The sequence below is a fragment of the Colias eurytheme genome, chromosome 3 (genome assembly GCF_061535395.1).
Source record: "Colias eurytheme isolate Ceu_HAF_F1 chromosome 3, ilColEury1 Martin Lab GWU primary, whole genome shotgun sequence".
In the NCBI taxonomy this organism is placed as follows: Eukaryota; Metazoa; Arthropoda; class Insecta; order Lepidoptera; family Pieridae; genus Colias; species Colias eurytheme.
Window position 1 is genome coordinate 2,539,342 of NC_142982.1, and position 27,784 is coordinate 2,567,125.

At 32.6% G+C, this 27,784-nt stretch overlaps 2 protein-coding genes across 3 annotated transcripts in view; both read right to left on the reverse strand.

Moving 5' to 3' along the window:
- LOC149909394 (uncharacterized) overlaps positions 1-27,784 on the reverse strand; it is a 54,863-nt gene that overhangs the window by 25,161 nt on the left and 1,918 nt on the right. Inside the window, exons 1-2 of one of the 2 annotated variants that reach the window (XM_090119377.1) lie at positions 5,384-5,543; positions 3,789-4,058 (exon numbers count right to left, since the gene is read on the reverse strand). In XM_090119377.1, coding sequence (XP_089975503.1) covers positions 3,789-3,899 — 111 coding nt within the window. In that variant the 5' untranslated portion in view covers positions 3,900-4,058; positions 5,384-5,543. Of the gene's footprint in view, positions 1-3,788; positions 4,059-5,383; positions 5,544-27,784 lie in introns of those variants that run through there. The other variant, XM_090119378.1, reaches the window with a different exon arrangement.
- Positions 24,591-25,889, reverse strand: LOC149909396 (uncharacterized). The gene has a single exon (XM_090120161.1). It carries the CDS (start codon positions 25,887-25,889, stop codon positions 25,023-25,025), a length of 867 nt encoding a protein of 288 aa, XP_089976287.1. The 3' UTR covers positions 24,591-25,022.

Consider the following 27,784-nt stretch of genomic DNA (forward strand, 5'->3'; position numbering starts at 1 on the left):
GACAAATCTTAATATACATAAATCTCGTGTCACAATGTTTGTCCTCAATGGACTCCTAAACCACTTAACCGATTATAATAAAATTCGCACACCATGTGCAGTTCGATCCAACTTGAGAGACATTATAGTTTAAACATGTAGGTACCACGGGCGAAGCCGGGGCGGACCGCTAGTATAATATATGTTTTTGAATGAAAGTCCAGTTACTCGTCGTTAGACCCGATTGTATTTTGAAATTCAAATAAAATTATGTACAACTCAGATTAAACTCTTATATAGAAGGGTATTTCGACTATTCCATAACGACGTGAGATAATAGAAAATAACGTTTCAGATGTTTTCGCTCGGATTTCCAAGCGAAGACTAGAGCTGATGTAACCGTGGTAAAAGAGTCGTGCATTCGTGCACGTTTAGATCAAGGACGATCACGCGATGGCACAACGTATTATTACGAATTGGAAATCTTATTAAGGTAATGAGATAATGGATCGGGCATTCCTTGGAACCGAGTGGAATGGTGTAAGTGACCTTGGCGAAGACTGTACAATTAACCAGATTGGGGTCATCTTTGTTTGCATTCATTTGGCTTTGTGTTCTATTAAATGCCATGTTGTTACTGAATGTATCTACATTGGCATGATCATGGCATGGCAGATGGTGAAAATACAGATAAAAAGACGTGTGACGTGAGGATAAACAAAAAATTCGTGAACAATCTAGTTGTAGCGCATGGTGATGATAAAGTTGATAAAACAATTGATAATGACGTCGATTTGATAAGAGATCCGAACAAAAAGGCCCAAACCGCAATCACATTGAACATCATTACATTAAAAAGAGCGTAAATATTCACTCTGATAAGCAAGCAGAACGAAACTGAGGTCATGACGAAAGCAGATTTAATTAGAAAATTAGTTTCTTGTTTATTTTTTATTTAAATAGATTTTTAGAATGTCCAAAATCCAATTTATAGGTAATGTAAGGAATAGAAAATAGTCGAAATGCTACTCCTAAATCGAATTATTAAGAAGGAAAGGACGTACTGCATGAAAATTTGACTTAGAAGATTCCGATGATGAGAATCTTGCTAAACTCTAAACTAAGTAACGTACAAACGAGTGTAAAACTTGATTTAAAAATGAAAAAGTTTAAAAATTAAGTTATTCTGATGCCTTGTAAATAATGGCCATTTGTAGTAGCCGCGTTTCGCATTAATATAGTCGAAATAGTAACATACATTAATTTAACTCGTATAATTTATAACATTATAAATTATATTTATAGCAGTTATGAGATAAGATCTCGTACACGTGATAAAATAGAAAAACATAAGTACTCTGTATACAAATTCTTATCTTCAAGATTTTACAAGGCGTTATCAAATATTATTGTATAAAAAATTATAGTACCTAATCATTATTTATAATACCTATATAACCGATAAAAGTTAACAGTCATTAGTCGAACTTTCAACGATTGTTTTTTTCAAGTTCATTATACGCAAAGCCTTAAGGTTGGTTGGTGAAATAAGCAGAAGCGATTTTACTTTTTGGTTTCGTAGAAAATAAATAAATTAAAACTTTACTATAAGTACTTTTATTTTCTTTGTAATCGCCAAAAGAGCAATCAAGGAAGTGATCTGAGTATTTACTGTGTGATACAAAGTATAAATATAAAAAAATGAGGCTTTAGGTTTTGAATGCACCTAATTTTTAGTTTACTTAGTTATTACGCATTATTGTAAAACCACATTTATGGTCATTACGTGGTAATTACCATTATGACTAACATACAAATTAGAAAACTAATTATTTATCAATACTTATTTTAGTGATGAAATAATTTAATGCGGCGTGTTATTTCTTTGAAGTTCACGTTTTATGTTAAACTTTAAAATGTAGAGCAAAGAATTGATGGGACTATTGACCGCTCTCATATGCGCTATAATCACACCCATATAAGACTCGCCTATGCTAAGCGAAAGTTATCTATCTTAAAACTGTCACGCGACTCAATATCCGATGCGAGCGAGCTTCATAAGTAGGCGTTTGATTTCTAAAAGAACGCTTATACGGCTTATAATGATGTCCAAAATTTCTGTTCATTGTCAAACATACAATAATAAATGGGCCATTAAACTTGATAAACGTTCAACAGAAATCATTAAAGATAACTTAACTGCCACAAGACAATGTCATTACACGGTTAAGTTTAATAATGAAGATCGTATCAATAAACGAAATGATATACGTTGCGTACATAATGCAAGTGTTGAAGAAATCAATATAATCATATACGCTCGTGAAAGTGCAAAAACGTTAGCGATCGTCACGTGCGATAGGCAAGACAATGGCGGCCTTGATATACGCAAGAAAATAGCAATAAACCATCATGTAATTGTATGAAGTACTAACGAGGATTTGTAATTAATTGATGATTTATTTTCCACTGCTGTCATGTTCAATGACGAGCTAAAGCCATTTCGTGAACTGAGATTTGATTAAGATTGTTACCGTTGAATTTAAATTTGCAATTGTTATGGTAATACACGTGCAAATGTATTTTATTTTGATCACCGGTGTGAATTGCTACGTAATGTTTGTAAATAAATTGTGTTTGGTTTAGAAATTTGAATGTCTGAGTATTTGTTTACATTGATAGTTGTAATAGTGCAAATAAGTTTGCAATACGAGACTAACAAATTTACGATTGCAGTAGTAATGGTGCTAGGACTGCAAATTTTGATTCATAAATATTTACCAACTTTATTTGTAAACTTGCATAAAAATATAAAAAGATTGTTATGAACAAATAACTACGTAATAGATACTTGTAATAAACAAACGGGTAATTAAGCCAGGCCGCAAAAAAATTGCATGCGATTTAAAATAAACTAGAAATAAATGAAAATTGTAAACAATCACGCAATTAAAAAAATATTATCAAGTATTGTTGAGTCAATCTCTCTGCTATTGTTTGTTGATCTATTTGCTTTTATATGAAGTTAAAATCAACGATTTTCAGTTATGGCAATACAATCTAACCCATTTTTCGTCTATTAATAAAGCAGTTCTATCAGTACCTTCCGTCATTTGGAGATTTTAACGAAGGAAAGTTAATGTATTAATAGTTGCGAGCGACGCAACAACCTCGTTAAGAGTATCCAAATGGGGTATTCGATAAGACGAAATAAATGATCTTTTGCAATCCCACTAACAGGGTACAAGAAGATGACATGCCACTTTCTCTTGGATGCAGTTTCGACCCGGACGCTGCATTGTTTTTATTTATTATATTATCATGCGAAATTGAAAGTTAATGCAACCCAGAAATTCGCAAGTATTGTTGTGTGCTTTCTTCTCTGTAGTACTTTTAACATGTTTGCCGTTAGAATTATGTAATGTGAATTGACCTCCTTATTCATGCGACAGGATATCCAGGTGATTACCGGAATTTACGGAAGTTTATAATTGTCGACTAGTTGTTTATCGGAAGTTAGGTGCTCAATGCGTTCACTTGGGTTTGCTTTTTTGCGAAATGTTAAATTTAATTCTATGTCACAGACGCTCACGTGGGTGATTATGATCACGGATGTTAGACCAATTTGTCATTCAGTTAAGTATACCCAGATTTGAATATTTATTTAAGTAAGCTCTAATATATCATTAGACATGATTTAAAGCATTTGCTATTTGTCATAGACCATGCCACTTTGATCCAGTCAGCCTAACCTCGCTCAATCTAAAGAAGTATGTGTAATATGTTCAAATTCAAACAAAGATACATACCCTTTCAACGGGCGGTGGCGCGTCCAACTCCGTATAGATACACAACGTGGACTTCCTCGACAGCGAGTCACTGGCGAGGCTGCTGGAACTCGATCCCGTTGAGAACTTCATCCTGTGCGATCAAGTGACATCCAACTTCAGTATATCGTGGTGTAACCGGCACATCACACAAGTGTCTGCCACTGATCTGGAGCCAATGATGACGGTACGGCTGCGTAAGTGACAGCAGCGCTGGTCTGGTCAATAATATGAATCTTCAACCCCTTAAGCCTGGAACAATGATAATAGAATATTATGTATGAAGAATGATAATAGAATATATAAATACTCTTATAACAGGAAAAAAGGACTCCGGCTCAGAGATTAACAAATAATGCGCTGGTTAGGAAACAAAAAAGTAAAAAGGTTCATTCAAAAGATTTCGGATTAGAATATGCACTAAAACAAAGACAAAGAGCGATTGCATTTCATCGGACGAATTTGTAAAGGTGTGAAGTATGTTGAAACACGACAAGGATATATCAATTAAGATAACGCTATCAGCTTTCAGATAGGCGGATCAATTCCATTAAGTTCGGATCGATATTATCGTTTCGTTTCGTACCATTTATTGCAAGACCTATTCAATTATGCATTGTTTATTTAAAGTAGACTAAGGTCTCCAATCTCCATATTGTTACACCAGGTGTTTTATTTTCAAATTCTCTTTACAATTTTTGCTTATTATCAAGTTGTATAACACGCGATTTTATCTCGGTATCTATTTTACGGCCTATAATCTTTTTTACTTTATACAATTCAGGTCGAGAATTTGTCAGATTTTGTAACACAATATGAATAAGTTTATGCCTATAAAAATTGTAACTTGAAACACGCACATACGAAATCATGGTGGTCATATTAAGCAGTACTTTACCGTAAACATCAAGTTTCGTATTACCAACTGGATTTAAGGCATTTTAACCCACGAGTTTGCGGTATGACTCATTCTATATGGAGCGTGTCGTTAATGATCTAACTTGGACCTTAACGTTTACGTAATAAGGAAATGTGATTTGATGTAATTGTGCTCAGGTTTGCAGCGATCCGATAACAACAACAGTTATGCAATTGATATAAAGCTCATTGCAACGAAGCTGGAACGATGACCACTCTGAGATTTAACATCGTATCGAATTTAACAGGAAAATATCGCATTGCTGTAACTCTTTTAATATATTCCTTTCTTCCAAAATTTTAGAATTTACGTAGGAAGAATATTACAAATATATAATGGAATTTTATCTAAACATATGTAAATTGAAACACATTTAAAACTAGAATTGTATTACAAACACGCTATGGTTGTCCTTGTAACCAAACGAAAGATTGTAACAATAAAGTCTATGAGAAAATATTGTTGCGAAAGTAATTAAAATACCGCCAAGCTATAGAAACGTATGCAATTGTTAAAACAATGTCGATCGGTACGGTACTTACACTTTTGTTTATTCACATCTGCTAGACGGTAAAGTAAATTTTGAGCTACGTTTATTTACGAATATTAAAATTAATATGATGTTGAAATTAACACGAATTCAATATTGACATCATACCTGCTTCGTTAGTGTATTATCCATCTATTCAATAACACTTATAATGCTGATAAATTGTTTCAAAAAACAAAGTTCACCATTATCGTCACTTATATAAAACAGTGGTCCCAGAATACCACCCTGTCAAAATCGTACCGTACAACTGACGTTTCCTCATATTCGCTTGCATATATGATACATCCCACTTTTCTTTCAGGAAAAACAGCAAGACACGCAAACGTATTGAATCTATGATTAGTGATTAGCAAAACGGAGACAGAGGAAATGCGCCTTGTGCGTGAAACACATTGACCGACTGTCCGGTATGTTTTTACGATTGCTGTTACGTGAACAGGATATTAATTAACTTTCATAACTTCTCATAATAAAGGAGGTGACAAAAAGCGAGATTGCACTTTAAATATTCGATTACAGGGCTTGGCTTTTATGGCGTCATAAATTGACTTTTTGGAAAAATGCTTACACACACATTCTTCTGATGTTTAATCATCTTGTGATTCCAGACTTTTCTTAAAATTATATTCACTCTTTTCTAGATAATATTTGCAATTCAAAGTTTTTACAAAACGTAGTAACAGAGATTTATTTATATTTTGAGGCTGTTCATCTTGTCGCGATCGCCGAAGCATATCCAAGACCGTAGCCAATCGGTTGGAACAGCACGCACTAGCATAGATTAATGGCTGTACGACACGCATTGCGACTTAAAAATTGTTATAACGGTTCAGCTATCGACCGAAAACTGTGGTATCGAAATCGCAAGTATCACGACTGGATTTGTAATCTTTGAAGCTGAACATGATGTTGAATTCAATGATATTGTTCAGTACATTAATAAAAACCACAATACATGAAAGAGCAAGACGTTGATGTGCTTATTGTAAAAACAAAACAAAAAGGTACACTTTGCTATTTCAACTAAATTTTACGTCAGTGAACGTAAGGCCATCTTTAATGAAAATAAAACCACGACAAGGGCGATAAGGACTACATAAGCCTTATTATAAGTGGTCATAAACGAACGTTATATAAACGCAACAATCGTTCCCATTTAAAATAAGCGAGAGGTCGTAAAATATAAGCAATTAACATACCTCAGAATTTCGTGGTCGTTATTCCGCTGTTAAAAGAAAAGCGACTATATTTAATGACGAAATTGGCAATTGGAAAATTATCCGCATTACTACTGACCATATTCAGAAATAACAGCTTGGTGCCACGAACGAAATTTGTTCCTTTACTTTTTGCCAATATTTCAATTGAATTTCTATCGAAGCGTATAATTCTTCTTCAGCTACGTGTTCTGTTAGTAGATAAAGACAAGTTCAACGACCAAAATCTGAGGTCAGGTGCGTCGAAAAAATCGGCAGCAGTATCTAATTTTCGATCGTAAACATTAATCGTTTAAACCTGTTAGCAGCAATTACGCCGGCGTTGTATTGATCAGGATTTGAATTATAACTTCGTATCTAAAATACCTACCTAGTCGTAGGTAGTAAATAATAAACCGTGTCACACAACGCCAAGTTCCGCAACGAAATCCGTCGCAGAAACACCCGAGGCTAAATAACCACTCCATAATCCATATTATATTCGTGACGAGAAAAAATTCATTTGAAAGAAGTGGTTACACAAACAGGATTCCAATGGACAACATTTTAACTAAAGTTTATGCGATTCCACAGAGCAATCGTACTTTGTAATCTCACCAACCATGTGGTAGTTCTTAGCTTTGACAGGTATCGTTTTTGCGATAGCCTTGTTGCAATTTATTTAAGGGTTGTTTAGGGGCTTCTCGGCCGTAGCGACGTAGGTGGTCTGATCGTTAACCACTCGCCCATAAAAACGGCAACCTACTGCTAAACAACAGGTTATACTGATTTATAACTATGAGACATTTCAAGTTAGACAGACATTATAGCTGAGATTATTATCCTTGTCCACCTTGACAAAATTATTATGTGTATTGTAAATTACCCGTGCATGACAAAATTCCACAGAAATAGGTCACACTTGACTTATGGTCTAGAAAAGGTCATGCACACGTCTGTTACATTGGAGTAGACAAAGCGTGCTATTATCAACTCTATTGTTTATAATTAAATGCCAAAGTTGATGCTGAACTAAACACATTATGTTTTTATAAATTTGTATTGGTGTCTGCGTATTAGACCGGGAGATACTGACACAAAATTTCGAGTCATTTGTAACAGGATGGCGGTTCTACAGGGTTCTTAGTACGCAATGACAAAAAGAAAAATGTTGGTGTGAACGCTGGTACCGGCGGCTTAGTCCCGTGGGCGTTAGTCGAACTCGTCGGAAAATAGCGAAAGTCAAACGATTTGTAACAGTATGGCACTTATTTTTCCTGTAAGTTTGAGGATCAACGAATATAAATACAAAATTTCAAAGATCTAGGTGTTGGAAATCTTCACTTATATAAATTAATAATAAATTTATTTTTCAAGTATGACAGCACTTTTTCCCCCTACTAGAAGTATGGCAAATATAATAATGGTACAAAAAGATAGGCGAAATAAAAAAAATTTTCAGATTTTCGGCGGTATGGCGACCATTTGGAATCGTCCGAAAAGTATGGCATGGCGATTTTCGTAAATGGCTGCACGACGATGGTTACCTGTGCAAAAGTTAGCTTGGTACAAATGGTTGAATAATTGTTTTTTTTAAATCAACACATTCGCGTCGGTATGGCGGGCTGTAAGTCATACCGGAAAAGTATGGCATGACACTACCGCCTACTTCTTTTTTATGGGCTATCGGTAAATTCTAAAATTTTTGTGTTACAAATCGTTTGACTTTCGCTATTTTTCCGACGAGTTCGACTAACGCCCACGCGACTAACCCACCGGTACCAGCGTTCACACTATCATTTTTCTTTTTGTCATTGCGTACTAAGACCCCTGTAGAACCGCCATCCTGTTACAAATGACTCGAAATTTTGTGTCAGTATCTCCCGGTCTATATATCATTACCCTTGAAGGCGTCATATATGGCATTTCTTGTCAAATTTAAATGTATTGTTTGACCGCCTTGAGATGCTTAATAGCGCAGTCACGACATGACATTAAAAATTCCAAAGTTATTCTGCATTCATTTTGTAGATTAGATACGGTTTACTTTTTGCCACTATTTTGTTAAAAATCGACACAAAAAGTGGAATGATAGGCTTGATCATGACACCTGGAATTCGTGTTCAAAACAATATTTCAAAGCAAAATTTATTCGAATTGATGAACTAAATGTTTTATTTTATATGACCGTAATTTTAAAATAATTTGGAAAATCCAAAAGTGCACGCCTCATAATTTTTTTTTAATAAATATTTATTAATTATTATTTTTGTTTATTTAATAACAATTAAACCACATCGAATCAGACCCTGAAAAATGAAAGGGTTCTATTCCTGAGCATACTCAAGCGTAAGAGAAAAAAAAAGACTCGATTAGTAAAGTATTTCGGTCGCTATCGTGTTAACAAGAAAAAGGATCCGCACATACAGACACACGGACGTCCAAGACAGAACTTTTTTAAACTGTTTTTTAACTAGTTTAAATAACAAAAATGACATCAAAAATATCATGAACGTTAAAAATAGTGTTTTTTCTTAATATGTGTGTGTATGTATTATCTTACAAGTGCAATGTATGATACATAAAGACATTTTAAGTTTGAAAAATCAGATGTTTTGCGCGAAGTGACAGTAGTACCCACCTCAACGCTTCGCTTATGAGGCGTGCAATAATTTGGAAAATCCAAAAGTGCACGCCTCATAATTTTTTTTTAATAAATATTTATTAATTATTATTTTTGTTTATTTAATAACAATTAAACCACATCGAATCAGACCCTGAAAAATGAAAGGGTTCTATTCCTGAGCATACTCAAGCGTAAGAGAAAAAAAAAGACTCGATTAGTAAAGTATTTCGGTCGCTATCGTGTTAACAAGAAAAAGGATCCGCACATACAGACACACGGACGTCCAAGACAGAACTTTTTTAAACTGTTTTTTAACTAGTTTAAATAACAAAAATGACATCAAAAATATCATGAACGTTAAAAATAGTGTTTTTTCTTAATATGTGTGTGTATGTATTATCTTACAAGTGCAATGTATGATACATAAAGACATTTTAAGTTTGAAAAATCAGATGTTTTGCGCGAAGTGACAGTAGTACCCACCTCAACGCTTCGCTTATGAGGCGTGCAATTAAATATTCGAATCTGACATTGCAATATTTTTCATTCGTAACGTAATCCTCTTTGATTAATAAATAAATACTTCAACAATTGCTTTGCCAAATCATGCTCAGAATTTTAACATTTAAAAATATATTTGGTGGGTATAACGTGGTATAAGATACTAGGTGGGTATAACGTAGACCATGGTATAACTAAATAGTTAATGCGTACATATAGATAAAAGATAGCAGGTTATCTAACCAACATAATATATTTATTGATTTCATATTTGCCTAGTTACCGTTCTATTCTTCAGACTTCTATTTTATAGCCTTGGCCAGAACTAACCTTTACCCCGTATTTGCATATCGATTATGTTTTATACCAAATTGATCTAGTTTTATTTTTTTATTGGCTTCAGATTATGTTAAGTATTCAGTCCTTGGCCCGCAAGCCGCAACGCACTAATCCAATTCACTTGAGAAGCACTCTGTATGCCGTAATGTTATTAACATTTTAATATTTTTACTTTCAATTTCATTTTTCAATTATATAATTTATTTCTAAATATTTACTTGTGTAATTTAAATTGCTACATGGATAAAAGTGGCATAGGTAGCAAATTTTAACAACAAGGATTTTTCCCGCGCTTTATATTTTTTTACGGCAAAGAGTGGCAAAGGCGTCTGGATAGAAACATAAGTGACGTTCGAAAAAAAATCTAAAATCGAACAGATAAAAAAGAACGAATTCAAATTATTAGTTGATTACCGAATAAATTTCAAATTAAAAACATTTAATTAAAACGTGACGCAATACATATTTAAATATTTATAGTTAATTGTATGGCTTCGTTTTATTTAAATTGTTTGTTAACGATGGCGAATATTTTGATTGCGTTAGTAATAAGTATTTGTCAATCGAATACGCATAATAATTTACTTAGATTATCCTATTATAACGATCGTAGAAAGTTTTTGGCGGTGTATTCGTTTAATATAGAATAAGTATTAGAACAGTATATCAAGATTGTAATTGTTATTTGTTAATTGTAATTGTAATTGTATTTGTTAATTGTTATTTGTTAAGCAACACTAAGCAGAAAAGTTTTTTAATGATAATGTCTAGATTATTTTTATTACAGGATGTGTTCAATAAAAAGAAATTAGGTATACTTAAAATTAATATTATATAATATTATGTAAAGTGATTACAGAAAGTTTCGTGTGAAAAATTAAGAATGCACATTTTATCATGCTTTTTAATGATTTACTCAAGAATAGACTGTGATAGACACCTACCTACTGAAATATTTAATATTTATAATATTTCTAATTCAGTATGTATAAGTAGCTATTTTTGGGAGTCAATGCGTAATAACTTCTATTTATGTTTATAAATAGAAGTTTTCATACATACATATTAGTTTTCAAGTTTGTAAAATGCTTATAAACAAAAAACTTATACAGAAAAGTTAATCATGTTAGAAAACGAGCAAATAGGTACAATTTATGAAGATATATTAGCTTCAACTTCAATAACATTTTTATAGCTTTAAAATAACTAGGCTAGGGCTACATAAAGGTCTATATGGGTCTAGTAAGATAAACGTGAAGGATTTTAAATCTATACATTGTCCATTATTAGAATTAGCAACGCACATTGGTGTTGCTATAATCATTGCCCCCTTTCCTTTATGGACATCCGGTTGCCATGTGTGGGTAATGGTATTATAGTGTTATATCTGTGGTATTATATTCTATATAATATATTCTGTAATGGTTGCAATCCAATGCTAGAACAATGCGTCGAGATGGCGGGTCTGGCCGTTAGACGCTTATATGGATATGCCCATTCTGTATAAGTTCTTAGTGTTGGTAGAACTGTAGAAAATTTAAATTGTTGAGCTTTAGTTGTTGGTAGTGAAGTTTTAGATGTTTCAGATTTATCGTGGTGTTACTATATTTAAGATGAAATTAGTATTAGTAGTTTAAAATATGTGTTGAAGTTTCATATTTCAAATTGATTTATATTTCCCGTCTTTATTGAGATGGGATAAGATTTTTACTTTCCTTAATTTATTAAATGTTATTTTACGATGCATAAATAAGAAACGTTGCATTTACAATAAATCTAGTTATTTTTATGCCTTACATCAATTCTTACTAATAAATCAACCAATTTATAGAGGAAATTAAACGCCATTCATATCTTATATCTGTGGCAATGAAATTTATGAATCAAATGTGAAATATTGAGAAATCTTTTCACTGGAACTTTCTCGATAGAATTTATAAATTCACTAAACCTGTTTGTATCGTGGCAAATAACGGAATATCTTTGGTAAATGTCTTTCATATCTATTTGACGAGTTTTCAATTTAGAATCGAATTATTTATCTGTGAATATAGGAGATAACGATTAACGAGAGAATATGTTTTGTCTTAGAAAAAACTAGTTCTGAAAAGAGTACAATGTGTTTTGGTGTTTGTTTATGTTATGAATTAAAAAAAAAATTCGTTATCTGCAGATTAGATTTGTATATGTATTTTAATTTATAGATTTATCATCGCAAAGGTTAGGAAATAGGAACACAGGCTAGTTTGACGTTAAACTACCTACGTACAAATTACAATTATCGTTTATCTTGACTCTTGAGTGCATGCGATCGAAGTCGCGGGTAAAGCATTAGTATTGTACTTCTTACTTGTAAGTAAGTAACTTTAAAATTATTTTATGAGCAGATTCCAAACACATTTTAGTTACCACACGCATAATATGACTACACGGAAACTAAAAATAAGAAAAAAACAGTATAATTGTCTGCAACAAATTTCTTCATAATTCATTACATATTTATTTAAAAATTTGGCATGCTACAACAAAAAAAGTCTACTCCAAAACGCCTATTGAACTAAATATCTAACCGAGGTTGAAAAAGTGCAAGTTAAACCAGTCCGGACCTCTACCTGAGCTGCATACCATACCTCGCATTTTTGTGTTCGTATACATTGAATAATAAATCATTATTAGAACATTTGGGTATGTCACTTGGCAAACTGTAGGATGGGTATTTTTTTGAATTCGCGAATGTATCTCTAGGTAGCGGAATGGCAGTGCTCTAGATGAGAATGTATGTTTTATATGTGTTTTAAAATCTCATAAAAAAGCTAACAAACGGTGTATATAGTTTTTTTTGTAAATAACACGTCGTGGTTACTGTTAAGTGTAATGTCAATATTCTTTATTCATTCAAAATCGTCATTAGTACTTACATCATTTCGTATCTAAAAGCAAGTAATAATTATTATAACATAGGAAAATAGAGATAGGTAAGTAACTTTCATAATAAATTAAATTAAAAATGGTATCATGTAAGATCATCACATACAAATAACCCTGCTCCAGAAGCAGAACTCAAGTAAACTTGCTAAAACATTCTTCTATATTACGTCACATTTCATTAGATAACTCGTCCAAAATGAACTACGCCTACTTCGAGTTTCCTGTTTGATTCCGGACTAAAACAATTTGAAGCCAGTTACAAGCAATTGTACCGTGTTATTTAATATCCATGGTTCGAATTGATGTTTCGGAGCAAAATTACTTTTCTGTGTCATGCAAATTTCTAATTTTTGTGACCTCTTTCACAGTCAGCTGTGAAGTTGTTAAAATAATGGATTATTTAAACAAAATTGTTTTTATTTTATGTGATGGGTATTCACTTCACGTTTAACTATAGAAGCGTTTCAGAGAAAAAAGGCTATAGCAGACCAACGTCTTGACAAACAGACAGATAGACGGACAAGATAGTGGTCTTATAAGGGTTCCTTTTTTTTCCTTTTGAGGTTCGGAACCCTAAAAACATAAACATAACATGATATGCGCGAAATTTACTTTTTATGTAAGTACTCAATTTAAGCCCTTATTTTTACACTCACAATACTCAATTTAAAACAAACTTATTGCAAACACAAGTAACACATAAAATATAGATTACTATCCTTCCATGCTTATCAAGCGATTAGTAACAGTAATTACACCAGCAAACACCACGTGTCCTTCATAGTGCAATATTTAAATCTATTATTTAACACCCATATCAGTTTGCTGACTCAGAAATTCCAAACGAAGACAAGGTTAAGTTATGTATTGGAAATATCGCTCACATATAATAATAGGTCTAGCCTTTTTATTAAAAAAAATAAATTTTGTTAAGAAAGAATGACTGACTGACTTTATTTTTGAGGTATTTTTCTGCACCTCAAATCTAACTTTTCCGTTAAGAAACATAACAATTTGTAATAGCAAAAACACGATTTCATTTAATAAATTTATTTATTTCAAAGTCTTATTAAAATAAACTGAATATTTATAATTAAAGTTTACATCAAAACAAGGAAATACGTAAAATACTTTGTAAGAAATTAACTATTTGACTTACTTTGAAATATGAATTGATAACTTCTCTTTTATCAAGTCGGTTAAAAATCAGTAACCTTAAACTACTTTTACACTAGCGTAAATATTGCATGTTATCACACCCATATAATCTTTATTCTTTACGTACATTTTAACTTAAAAGGTAACATTGTTATCAACCTGTCACCTTGCTAAATCAAAGCCAACATTATTGTTATCATAATATGAAGGAAGTGCGAAATTGTAAACTCTATATAACCTTTTAAATACATTTATATGTTGCAATGTAATTTCTTTGTTCCGAAAGTCTATAATAATATTTTAAGTGTTACAAAACTATTACCACCTCTTGAACTACAACTGTCAAGCTTATAAATTAGCACACTGCACATGGTGTGCGAATTTTATTATAATCGGTTAAGTGGTTTAGGAGTCCATTGAGGACAAACATTGTGACACGAGATTTATATATATTAAGATATATATTATGTATTTTAAAAAGCACATTTTAATGAAATTATTGTATTGTCACAGATCCTTGATAGGTGTACAAAGTTTGAATTAAACCTGTACCTACGTCAATATCGAGCCCAGTCAGTTACATACAAACATAAATACAACTTGTATCATACAGGTGAAGCCAATAAAATTAAAGTTAAAAACAACAGAATAGTGTAAACAAAACCTTGATACGATTTGTGAAATTTCCACCTATATTTGTTGAGAGACTAATCTCTAAGTACTAGCTTTACCCCGCGGTTTCACCCGCATTGCTCCGCTCTTGTTGGTCCTAACTTGATGATATATAGCCTATATAACCTTCCTCGATAAATGGCCTATCTAACACAGAAATAATTTTTCAAATCGGACCAGTAGTTCCCGAGAATAACGCGTTCAAACAAACAAACTCTTCAGCTTTATAATAATAGTATAGATTAGTATGTATATGCAATATTAGATACCCTACGCACCAAGCAATGAATCAAAAATTGGGGCACACGACACATTCAGGGCTCAAATGATCACGACGCTTGCGCAACATATCGACACTGCCTTTTGGTTAAGGCTATTACGAAGGTTTTATGAATCAAATATGACAGTTAAAATTATGATAACTTGATGGAGTCATTGTGAATGCACATGAAGATAGTATCGCAATTAAGTGCTAATGAAATGCTCAGTTTTGGAAACTCCGAAAGTATAACATGAGGAGTATATTTCGCCGCAACTATTGCCTTTCATCTCCTAAAATCTAAATAACAGAGCTGAAAAAATGTTTATGTCAAATTACAACAGAGACCTATATTCTGAATGTCACATGGATAGGTTCTCCTTAAAATGAGCTTATTTTCTTTTATACTCGTATACTGGGGTGTTGGTGTTGATATAAACACGTAATGGTTAAGTTAATGTTAATGTAAATCGACTATAAAACAGTAGCCGAATGCGATAACACATTTCCTGTACCATAGACCTGATAACAGTATTACGTCAGTCACGAACTTGTAGCTTTGGTATTTAAGTATTTTGTCTAAATGTTAGTCTATATTATGGTAAGAATATCCTTGGTTTATGTATTCCGTTTACATTCACCATCATGTAAATATAACACCAATGTTATTGCAATATTGTATTTCTTTGTTCTGTATTGTTTGCATGATAAAGATTTTTGATACTAAGTTAAATTAATTGGGGTCAAAGACCTAAGAAGCTTAAACTTTACCCCATGTTTACGTGTAAAACTAGAAAAACTACTCCACAGTGCTTACAAACACTGTTTTCCTTAATTAAATATTTTAATTGACTTGTTGCTAAATTGTTATGCTATTTAATGATAAGGTAGCATGACTATTAGAATAAACTAAAGATACCTAATGCAAACTTTTGTTAAAGGACAAAGTTTTATGACATTACACAATAAAATATTTAACTTTAGTCTTTAAGTATTTGTGACAAAACTATGTGCACAAAATATGTAATTTGTATCCCATTAATAATATGTATTACCAACTGAATAAATAACTGAAATGCGTATCTTGGGTTTTACGTATTCTTGAAGTAATAACTAAAACAATAGAAGATAACAGCTGTAAGGAATTAACGACCTTTGTTCAAATGTCTGTTGTTTTATATTCTTCGAAAACAGAGTAACTAAATGTGGTATTGCTTTTGCTTTTATTTATTTTATTTAAATACCCAAATTAATTTTTTGTCGTTCTTTATAATTTAAGGAATTAAGCTGAAACACTAATTCTTACATTCAAAAGGTTACCCACATATAATACAAAATATCTAAATGTCATCTTGCTCTAAGGTATTATGAAGCTTATGCGTGGACGTATTAATTTCAAAGCTCCCGAAAATATATTTAAAAAAGAGAATACAACAAGTTAACAATTGACATGCAACCGGGTAAACCCAGTTTCAACCCTCGCTTCAATGGTGATTCATTTCTTTGTTCATTTCTGCAGCCTTGGTACATGGACAATGTATTTTTGCAAACACGTTATTACATGAGGAAAGTACCTACGCTATCTTATCAGCTGTAATGCTACCTAAAATAATGTAAACACTAGGCTAGATAGGAGTGGTGGATAATGCACCTTGTTGATGTGGTTTATGGTCGCTTTTTTATTTGATTTTGGGTAGCTTAAGCCTGATTAGTTATGAAAATGTTTATGGAGAGCTGCAATCGATAATTTTGGAGGTTTGTGTAAAATATTATGTTTCTATGTATGCGTATGAAGAATTGATGACGTTTTTTTAGCTTTAACTTTCGTTATTCTAAATATTTATTAGTACGCCTGGTTCAGCCTGGTCACCATCAACCAACAATCCAATTTTTGGAAAAGTATTGTGAAGATCAAAAATAATAATAAATCATCAGTTCTCACATAACATGTCTAAATTTTCTGTTCTGAATTGTCTAGACTCTAGAGGTTTTACCTTTAACATGACATAGCACAATTAGTATGTTATTTCACTGAGAATAACTTTAATGCACAATGAATCAGATACCCTAATATAGTAATGTCCTATGTGACTCAGTCTTGTTGAAATCTTGTGGTAAGCAAAAGTTCATAGAGATCACACACTGCAGTTACTATCTATAAGTTATTACATACATCGATGTTTTATTTTGTAATTGTGTATCAGAGCTTACTACGGACGCAGTAATGTATTTTAAATTACGATTTGTGGACAACAAAATGATAAAAGGTTGCAGTTCCACTTCGTCTTTGTTCTCAATGTCCAAGAATAAATTGTGACGATATATTTTCTAGAAAATAGGCGTTTTGTACATAAATGCTTTGTAACGACAGGAATTAATAAGAGCTTGTACTTATTGCTTGAAACAAGCAGTTTAGAGACACGTAAACACGATTTCTTTCAACAAATATTGTAAGGTGTTTACGAATAGAACCTTGTGAATGGGATATCCGTGACGAGACTGTTTATAATTATTTGAACCGACCCATTTGGTTTCAGAGAAAAATGTGCATTTTCAAACTATTATCTGAACTGTAAACTTATTTCGCACAATATCTTTCAGTATTGTAGCTGCAGACTTACATTTCTATGATGCAAACTCAGAAAAAAATATTACTCGACTAGAGCTTCCACAATGTAGAAAAAGAATCATCTAGTTACAATTAAATTTAGTACACATATAGATAGTAACTTGGATTAACATATAAGATAGGTTTTATCCCAGAAATCCCACGAGATAGCAAAGTATGCGGGTTTTTCTTTGAAAACGCGGGCGAAGGCGCAGGCGGAAAGCTAGTCTATAGTCTATACTAATATTATAAAGAGGAAAGGTTTGTAATTATGTATGTATGTATGGTTTTCACGCATAAACTACTGGACCTTCTTAGATCCTTACCAAAAATGCAATGATGTAACCCAAGGTGTAAAAAATTCCTTAATAAAAATTCTGTCATCGCGTGCGCTGCGGAATCTATTCCTTGAAGTACGAGGATGGTTCTTATGAAAAAAAACGTAAACATGTAGGTACCGCTAGTTTGTTATATTTTGAACTATGTAGTTAAACAACATGCCAAATCTTTCGCTTTATCAAGTGACCCGCGAAATAATGGGTGTGAGAAGCTGTGCCAAAGGTACATTACAAAACATTAACCGTCGAAATATTCCTTATCAGCTGAGATAAATGGCCGAGAAATATCACACGTTTTGCAGTTTCCGGAAAGATTTCAGATAAGTCTTTTGTTTATGGTATAGTCTGTGGTCTAGTTCGGTTGAATGGAGGCTTAGTGAATACGGTTTTGACAAAAATTTACATTATTATTATCTACAATCTACATATAAGTGAAGCACTTGCTTCTTCTTCTCAAGAATACTTATTCTTTACTGATATTATAAAGCTGAAGAGTTTATTTGTTTGCTTGAACGCGCTACTATCAGAAACCCAGGATCCGATTTGAAAAATTATTTCACTGTTATATTCATTATAGTCTATTTATCTAGGAAGGCTATGGGCTATTTAATATCATAATGCAAGATCCATATGAGCGGAACATTGCGGGTAAACCCGCGAGGCCAACTGTTGATAATATTATTATTGTGGTTTTGAAGGTGGTTAAATTTGGAAATCCAATCTTTGATGTAAAGTTCGGATATTAATTGTATGACTTAATTCAATATGTACTTATTATTTAAATCATTTAATTACGTCATGTTTAGATTAATGCAATACCGTTTAATACATGAATTGGCAGTATCTAAAATTCCGAAGATAATCCGTACATAAATAAATAGTTGACGTAATTTATTATTGTTTCGAATTCTTTTCATGTATTTTTTGTTGTATTTACTCTGCACGGTGATCTCAAAGTTTCGTCACCGCTTAGTCAATATAAATATGTATTTATTATTAAAATGCTTGTAATAAAGTATTTTTAAAACCGCTGCTTACGAATCTAACGGATTATTTAGGGGTATAAAAAATTGAGATGATCAAAATGACGACATGTTAAGTTTCATAAATTTGTAATATTTTGTAACTTTTTAATTAGTTAATATTTCACCGTTATAGTACACATAAATGTATATCGAAAGCATTAGGAGGTGCAAGTTTTCACGTTATATGTTCAGAACCATAAAATTAAAGTGTAGGTAGATAAAAAAAATCAAGTGTAGTAAATGAACTGATGGCTATTTTCTACATAATATAAACAAATTTAGAAATAATTTTTTTAGACTAGTGTTACATCTTCTTAACTATTTCAAACCTTTTTCTTGCTCTCAATTTGCTATTTCAATAAGCTACTTGAGATGAACATCTGTGTAAAAGTTTCGTGGTTATCAAAAGATCAGTCAAGTATTGGTAAGTTTTCTCACGAATAGGTGCATGGTTGAATGCATGCATTTCAGTGTTAGATACACATGTTTTTTAGTTTTTTACAAGTGTGAGCTCTTGCTCAGTTTATGTGAATACTGAAATATCTCTTCGTCTTTGTGGACAAGGACAAGTGGACACTTAGTTAAACTTATGAGTAAAAAAGTTTGAGTCTGAGATAGGTTCATCAGTCAGAAGACATTTAAAAAGGTTTTGAATGTTTTTGAGTGGCATCCTAAGTGCATATGGTGTTCACGATATTGTAAAACCATACAATTAGATACTACTAGCTGTGCCCCGCGGTTTTACCCGCATTGCTCCTCTCCTGTTGGTCTTAGCGTGATGATATATAGCCTATAACCTTCCTCGATAAATAGGCTATCTAACATCGAAATCATTTTTCAAAATCGGACCAATAGTTCCCGAGATTAGCGCGTTCAAACAAACAAACTCTTCAGCTTTATAATATTAAGTATAGATTAAAATACCTTGTTTCTACAATCCCTGAACATGTAACATTAAGCTGTGGTTACATGTTCAGGGATTGTAGAAAACGTATAAGTATTCGAATTCACTATGCTTATTCCAATTTCTAAGAAAGCTTTAGTTGAGACCTATCAACATTTTAATCCACGATTAACCTAAACACAATACATTGTCTTGTCTAACTTTCTTTTGATGGAAAGTACGTGACAATAAGTTGATAAGAAGTTATTAATACCTTTAGGGCCGATTTTGCAATGCTTGGATAAAAATTATTCGTCGAATAATGTATAAAACTACCATTTTAAAAACGTATTCTAATTGCCCGTATTTGACAGTTTACGTGACATTTTAATATTATCGTGTAATACTTTATTGGACGGATAAGTTTTATCCAAGCATTGAAAAATCGGCCCTAAATACCATAAAATATCGTATTATTAATTGATTGTTTTTCGATTGTTTTGCGAATGGAATGTGCACTTTATGAAAAGGTAAAAGTCATGTATAAAATTTAATAGTAACTCCAAAATAGCATGTCCAATATCTATGTTTTTTTTGTATGTAATTCGATAGGTCTGAGAATAGGAGAAAAGGTTGTAAATATTTCAAGCTACTAAATGATTAGGGTGTCATCTCGTTAAATACATAAACCAAAGCTGATAATTATACAATTATTAACAGTCTTTTAGAATACAAATTGTTAATCGGGCATTAAATAATTTAAAAATATTAATTGAAAACGAATTACAGACCTTCTTGCAGTTTTAAATGCAAATTAAACTGTTAAATTGCTTTATGATTATATCTCGCCGTGAAAGTTAATTTTATCAGTATCTGTTTATTTTGGCGAAACGTGATAATATAAAATTATTAAGTACACATTTAACTAAAATGGAAAGTCGGTTAATTAAAAGTTTGATAAAAATATCGAATTTTATAATATGTACGTAAGATTCGAAGAGAAACTTTAGTGAACGAATGAACTACTGAATGAAAATTTAGTGAAGCTCATTGTTGTTATTAGATTAAAAAAAAAAAATGTTGTGTGGTTTTATGAAACCACGGTAAAAGTGAAACTGTTCGAACGGTTCCGAACACTGCTTTGTGTAGCGCATGTCGCGTGTCGGTCGGCTGCCGAGTAGGTATACCTACTCGGCAGCCGCGATACACGCGACATGCGCTACACAGACCAAAAAGTTTAGAGACGATGTAATAACAGTTTCACTTTAAAAATTATAAGTGGGTACTTGATTGAAAAATTCATTATTTTAAGGTAAGTTTTTGTATAAGTAATCTACCTAGCTTCAGTGGATATATGAATGGGCTTTTTAGTTACGCATAAGCGATTTTAATTTCAGACGCTTAGTAAAAAAATAAAGCATTAGAACGGTAAAATATTTTGAAGCTTATCCATAGTCCATACAAAGACACAAATATGTAGATTGAAGAAGGTGCATCTCTCTCATTTTGAATTGCAATAATAGGGTACGATTGTAATTCTATTCAAAATTCAAAATTCAAAAATTATTTATTTCTTTCCTTTACATCAGGTCTTTAAACAAATTTGTGATTGGAACACTCCTAGTAAGCAAATAAAATGCTTGTGTCAGGAGGTTCCGCTCTTCCTTAACACTATTACAGAAACAGAAATAAAACAATATGAATGAATACAATGCAAAAACATAAAAGAAAAGAAAGAATTTAATAAAATCTCTGTGTGTGTATGTATGTGTGTGTGTGTGTGTGTGTGCGTGTGTGTGTGTGTGTGTGTGTGTGTGACAGCACGTTTATTTTTTATATTGGAGCAAAGCTTCGGTATCTGAGTAGCTTAAAGGTTTCAACCATTCCGTTAATACTTTTTTACATTTTTTATTGAGCAATTTACCTACATTTAATTTTTTATTTATTTTATTGTATAAGTTTGAAGATTGTGCAGCGAATTGTGATTTAGCAAAGGATGTTTTAGTATGCGGAATTTTAATAATATCATTTCTTCTATCAAAATCTAGCGAAGGATTAAATAGCAAGTTTTTGTGAGTTTTTAAGACAGAGTTTAAAATATACAATTTTCTAACAGACAAGAGACCGCAATGTTTATATAAATCTTCTGTAGGAAATCTAGTTGGTTTATGGAACATGACCTTCAATAAGCATCGCTGGCCCCTCTCAAGAGATATTATTTTAGATTTATTGGCACCGCCCCATATTGAAATACAATAGGTGAGTATAGATTGAGCCAGAGCAAAATATACTTGATTTAATAGTTTTACTGTAGCCACATCACGCAGTAATTTAAAAACCCATATTAGTTTGCGGAGCCTTCCGTTAACAAAATCAATTTGATCATGCCACGAAAGCCTGTCGTCGATAACGACTCCCAGATACTTAACGGAACGTAATCGCTCAAGGGTATCGCATTTGCAGCTCATTGAGTTTGCTGTACAATCCTGGTGTATTTTTAAAGTTAGGCTACTTTTTGGTTGAGATCTCTTATTTAATGAAAAACATACGTAATTGGTCTTTTTAACATTCAATGTCAAGAGATTTGTTTTTAACCATTTGGCTACTACCAAAAGTCCTTTTTCAGCAGAATCAAAAACTGTCTCCCAACATGAACCTGTAAAAACTATGGCAGTGTCGTCAGCATATGAGAAGACTTGACCTCCTTCAATATTTAGATTTAATAAACTATCAATATAAATTAAAAACAGCGTTGGACCCAATACGCTTCCTTGTGGAACTCCAAATGTTATGTCTGAATAATTACTTGTTAGATTTTCAATTTTAACACTTTGGCTACGGCCTAGTAGGTAGCTCTTAAAAAGTTTAAGTGGAGTCCCTCTGATACCTATATTTTCAAGTTTGTTTATAAGGGTGGGTAAAGAGACGGTATCAAATGCCTTTTTAAGGTCTAAAAAGACAGATAAACACTTTTTACCATGATCAAGTTGTTTTGAGACTAATGTTGTAAGTGAATCAATGGCATTTTCTGTTGAGACCCCTTTCCTGAAACCAAATTGTCTAGGTGATAAAAGTTTGAATTTAGTGAGATAATTTATTAGACGAGTGTTTATTAATTTTTCAATTACTTTTGAGATTGCAGATAAAACAGAAATGGGCCTATAATTGTTGACATCGTCTCTCGCACCACCCTTATAAATAGGTGTTACTAAAGATCTTTTAAGCATGTCGGGAAATGAGCCAGTTTTAAAACAAAGGTTTGCAAGATGACTAATTATAGGTGAAATTATATTTTTGGAAATTTTTAGAAATTTTGTTGGAATATTGTCCCATCCAGGCGCACTCTCCGACTTTAATCTCGAGATGATACTCTCAACTTCCGTTGGGTTTGTATCTAATAGTACAAAGGAAGACGAGTGACGATTTTGAACGGGGCTTTTGTTATGCAGCATAATCTGTGGCACATTATTAATTATATTGTTTGCTAGATTTTTCCCTATGGTCGCAAAATAGTCATTGATGTATTCGACTGCTTCATTTGCGGTTGGTTTAATTTTAAGTAAGTGATCGTTAGTAGATTTTTTATTTTTAATGTAAGTTATATTTTTTATTGTCTTCCAAAGTGCTTTAGGATTATTTTTGTTCAGAGACAGCTGTTTTATGTCATATTTACGTTTTAGTTTTTTAATTAACTTGTTACAGAAATTGCGATATCTAATATACGAAATTTTTAAAATTTCATCAAAAGGAGCCGATTTTGATTTAGCTTGCAATTTATTTCTGTTCTTAATACATCGCAGAATTCCAGGTGTTATCCAGGGTTTGATGCAGCGCTTTGATCTTGGTACATGTTTAATTATTTTACTCTCAGTCAGTGAATGCCTTATCTGCGTAGTTAGTTTTTCTATAATAATGTCCGGATTTTCGCTTAACAAAAGTACAGATAGATTTTTTTCTAATAATTTTGTATATGCCGTATCGTAATCAGTAAACTCGAAAGTTGCTCGATTAGACTTATTATTATAATTATTTGATTTTAAGGAATGTAGTGCTAGAAATGTACAACAGTGGTCGGTTATAGTAGTTGTAAAAATAGCAATGTTAGCAGTGTACTTCTTGTTATTAAACTTAATCATAAAGTGATCCAAGCAACTATTTTCTCTTGTCGGGAGATTATGACCAGGTACTATACCGTGCATTGCAAGCATATTCAAATATTTTTCTCTATTATTAGTATCATAAGAGATTTCATTTTGCTTGGATATTAAATTTATATTTATGTCTCCAGTTATAATTATATTCTCATATGTAATCGTGTCTAAGTAAGAGTCTAATGAGTTTATGAAATCAGATGCATTTGTTTTGGAGGGTGATCGATATATACCTAATATAGTAGTATTTAAAATGTTGATTTGGATACATGATGCATGAATTAATTTAATTTCCTGGATGATAGGCTTAAGATTGTCTTTAACATAGACCACGACTCCGTCATTTTGATTAAGGTGATTAGTGGATTCGAAACAGGTGTACTGATTTAGTTGTGGAATGTTCTTGTGAATATTTAAGCGGCATTCAGTCAATACCAAAATATCAGCATTAAAATTGAGATTAGATAGGTTAACTTGTAAATCGTCGAAATTAGAATAAATACTTCGAATATTTTGTGAAATTATTGTCACGTCCTTTTTATTAATTTGAAAATGATTTTCTAATTCATGCATATCGCATTTGACCGAAAGTGTTATATTAGTATTGTCGATGTCATTTATTGTTTGTAAATAATTATCCATAACCAGTTGAATTATACAGTTTTTGTTTTAGATAATTCGTGATAGCTTTTATATAGCAACTAAGCACCTTAGGTTTAAGAGATATGTGTTTTAAAGCAGATATATTGTAAATAGTTTGACGGTAATTAATGAATTTAAAGTGTTTTATTTGGAATGGTATTATGACTCGAGAGGTCGTACTGTTTGGTTGTGATTCATATATTATAATACTTTGTGGGTAATTGTGAGAGATGTGTGAGTGTGTGATTGAGTACAAAAATTTTTTCAATGATTTTATAAAAAAAGAATAACTTAATACTATACTTAAAATTTTAAGTAGTGGATACATATTATGTAGGTAGATCAGGAGAACTGTGGAGTTAATTTTAGAACTATAAAATGCTGGAACGATTCTTTGGGAGTGGTTGCTTATTGATAGTCATTTATCCTTCACTAAATCTTGTATTTGTGCCTCAGACTTTATCAAGATGATTGAAGATGTGTCATTTTTACGAATGTACACTTTTCCATATGCAGTCCAGCAATATTTGTACAGTTTTTGTTTAACTAAGTCTCGAGCTAGGAAATATAGGCGAGCTCCCTTAGCTGTTAGTTGGTTTGAAATGTATATGGGTGTATCTTCAAAAGTACGAAATCCTAAGTGCCTTGCACATAACTTGTTTTTAGTTTTAAAATTGTATTCCTTGCACATCTTAAGAATGTCGTTTTTTAAGATCGTTGAAGAAGTTTCAACCACAATAGGCATATTCTTTGCATCCTGTTTCTTGCCGCGTACTCTGTATATATCTTTTATATCAGATTTATTTAAATCACACCCAATCGTTTTGGAGAGGCACATAACCATGTCTACTAAATCAAGTTTGGTTTCGTTTGGTTTTGACGGAACATTTTTTAATTCGAAATTGGGCTTTCTATTTTCTTGTTGTAGATTTTCAATTTTGTCTTCCAAACTAATTATGTATTTATGGTCTTCTTTTATTTTATCTTCTAACTTTTCGATCTTATTTTTCATCTCCTCGTTTTGGGCGGTCAAAAAAGCAAGGGCATTTTCAATATTAATGTTTGTCTGTTTTATTTCTGTTAGCGCTGTGGTGTTATTTTCAAATCCTTGCTTTTGCGCTTTGAAGACAGATTCTATCATAAGCTTCATCTCTTCTCTTAAATCTGATAAGTCGATTTCTTCCGTTACCCGTTTTCTCTTATTGCGCTTAGCGACAAAATTTGGTGGTGTATTACCAGCGGGAATTTCTGAGTCCGAAAATGACTTATCTCCTGAGACGTCCATGATTATTAAAACAGATATGCAAATAGATATATGGATGTATCAATATATCCCAAAACGCTTATAAACGCTATATCGTATTAGTGAAAAAAGCACTTTCTGTAGCGAAATGTAAACTGGCTCTTACACTATTAGCAGGCTCTTGTGCTATAATCCAACGAGGTAATAATCATCTATCCAATCAGGCACACATTAGGATGCGCAAGCGCACCATTCGTGCTGTTAGGAGGCGTGGCTTAGCACTGTCTTAGCACGTTAATTATGATTCGCTAATTGCAATTAAACAGGGGGCGTGTCCTTTAAGCAATTGGCTAATTAGCAGGCAATAACAAATGAGTTCGCTGAAGAATACTTTAGGAGAGGGCAATGACGTGTTCTCTTGCCTTTTGTTATAGTACTAGGAGCACAGAGTTAGTGGCTGGTTCGGATGTTGATTGGTTAATCGTCAAGCTTGAGAAGGATGGACATAATATTATGCAGGTGACTCACGTGAAGCTTGGTGGGGTAGCTCGGCAAGCTTATGCGTGATTTTACGCGAACCTCCTTGAATTTATGCGTTCCTATTATTTGCACTGATTTTATACTGATTTAAATTGAATTTAAATTAAAATAAATGAAGAATACGTGACACGTCCGTTTGCTTTTGCGTCCAAGGGGGAAGAGGATATGTCTATGTCATTCATAGTTTCGCAATAGTCGAGGCAGTGGCCTTTTATTTTGTTTCTTTAGCGTAAATTTAGCAAAGGCAACAATGGTTTGTAACTTGTAACAAAATGTACCTGTACCGGTTGCTTTTGAATCTGAAATACTATATTATGTATTTGAGAAAGATTTCTGGAATGTTAACAGTTATTGCTATCTTGATTTGAATGAAGTTGGCTTTAGCTATTGTTATTTTATACCCTCTGCCTGGTGTTACGCCAATTAAAAGTGATACCTGCACGTCATTTTTTTAGGACACTTTCGATTAAAATCATAAGGCTCTTTTCGAACTTTGACTGCCTTCCAAAGAAAATGAAAGATTTAATAAAATCAAAAATGTAACATGTTGATTAAGTTTTTGAGAACTTCGCACGGTGGTTTCACGACCAATTTCTCGTTAAAGATTCATACCACGTCTTACCATAAATTATACGAAATATTTAAGGTGTGGACGAAATAGTATGCACGCGAAATCTGCTTCCGACTTGCCTTATCGCACCTGTGTACTGGTGAAATGAAGTCTGGGCGCGTCACGCTCTGGAGAAAGTGTACAAAGAGTGGTCCCCAATTGGGTTACGACCTCGAAATTCAACGGCCACGGGCGTTTTTTCGAATCGCGAACCGACTCTTGCGAACCGGTTAAATCCGACCGATACTGCGCGGTAATGACGTGAGCCGCGCGATTTTGTGCTCTATGGTTGTCATTTGTGAACGAATGGTTTGAGTGTTCGAAATTTGAAAGATTGAAATCGCGTTCGATTAGTTTCGAATGTGGAATAGATGTAGCGGCGTAATAAGATAAAAAGGAAATAACTCTGATTTATTTGATTGAGAGGCGTTTCAAGACAACCAGTTCTGATTATAAGTTAGGATGATTACTGATGACGAGTTCACACACACACCATTATAATTATTCTTTTCAAACTGCTTCCTAATATTTGATCTCGGGAAACGTTGTGTCAATCAAGATCTTGAAGCAAAGCTTATCTATCTTAGTATTGTATTGTGACACGTCACACGAGTCATTGTTATAAATCATACTTTTAATTTACACAAGCCCTTGGCCTATCGGTTTTTAATTGCTCAAAGACAATTAGTGTCAATATTAACTAATTATTCATACTTGTTTCATGTTGATATTTTCATTATTATTTACCAAAGTATAGATTTAAATAGTTAATATTGTCGTGATAGAA

Excerpts from the sequence above, each read along its gene's own strand:
- LOC149909396 (XM_090120161.1), bottom strand. The coding sequence starts at position 25,889 with ATGGACGTCTCAGGAGATAAGTCATTTTCGGACTCAGAAATTCCCGCT.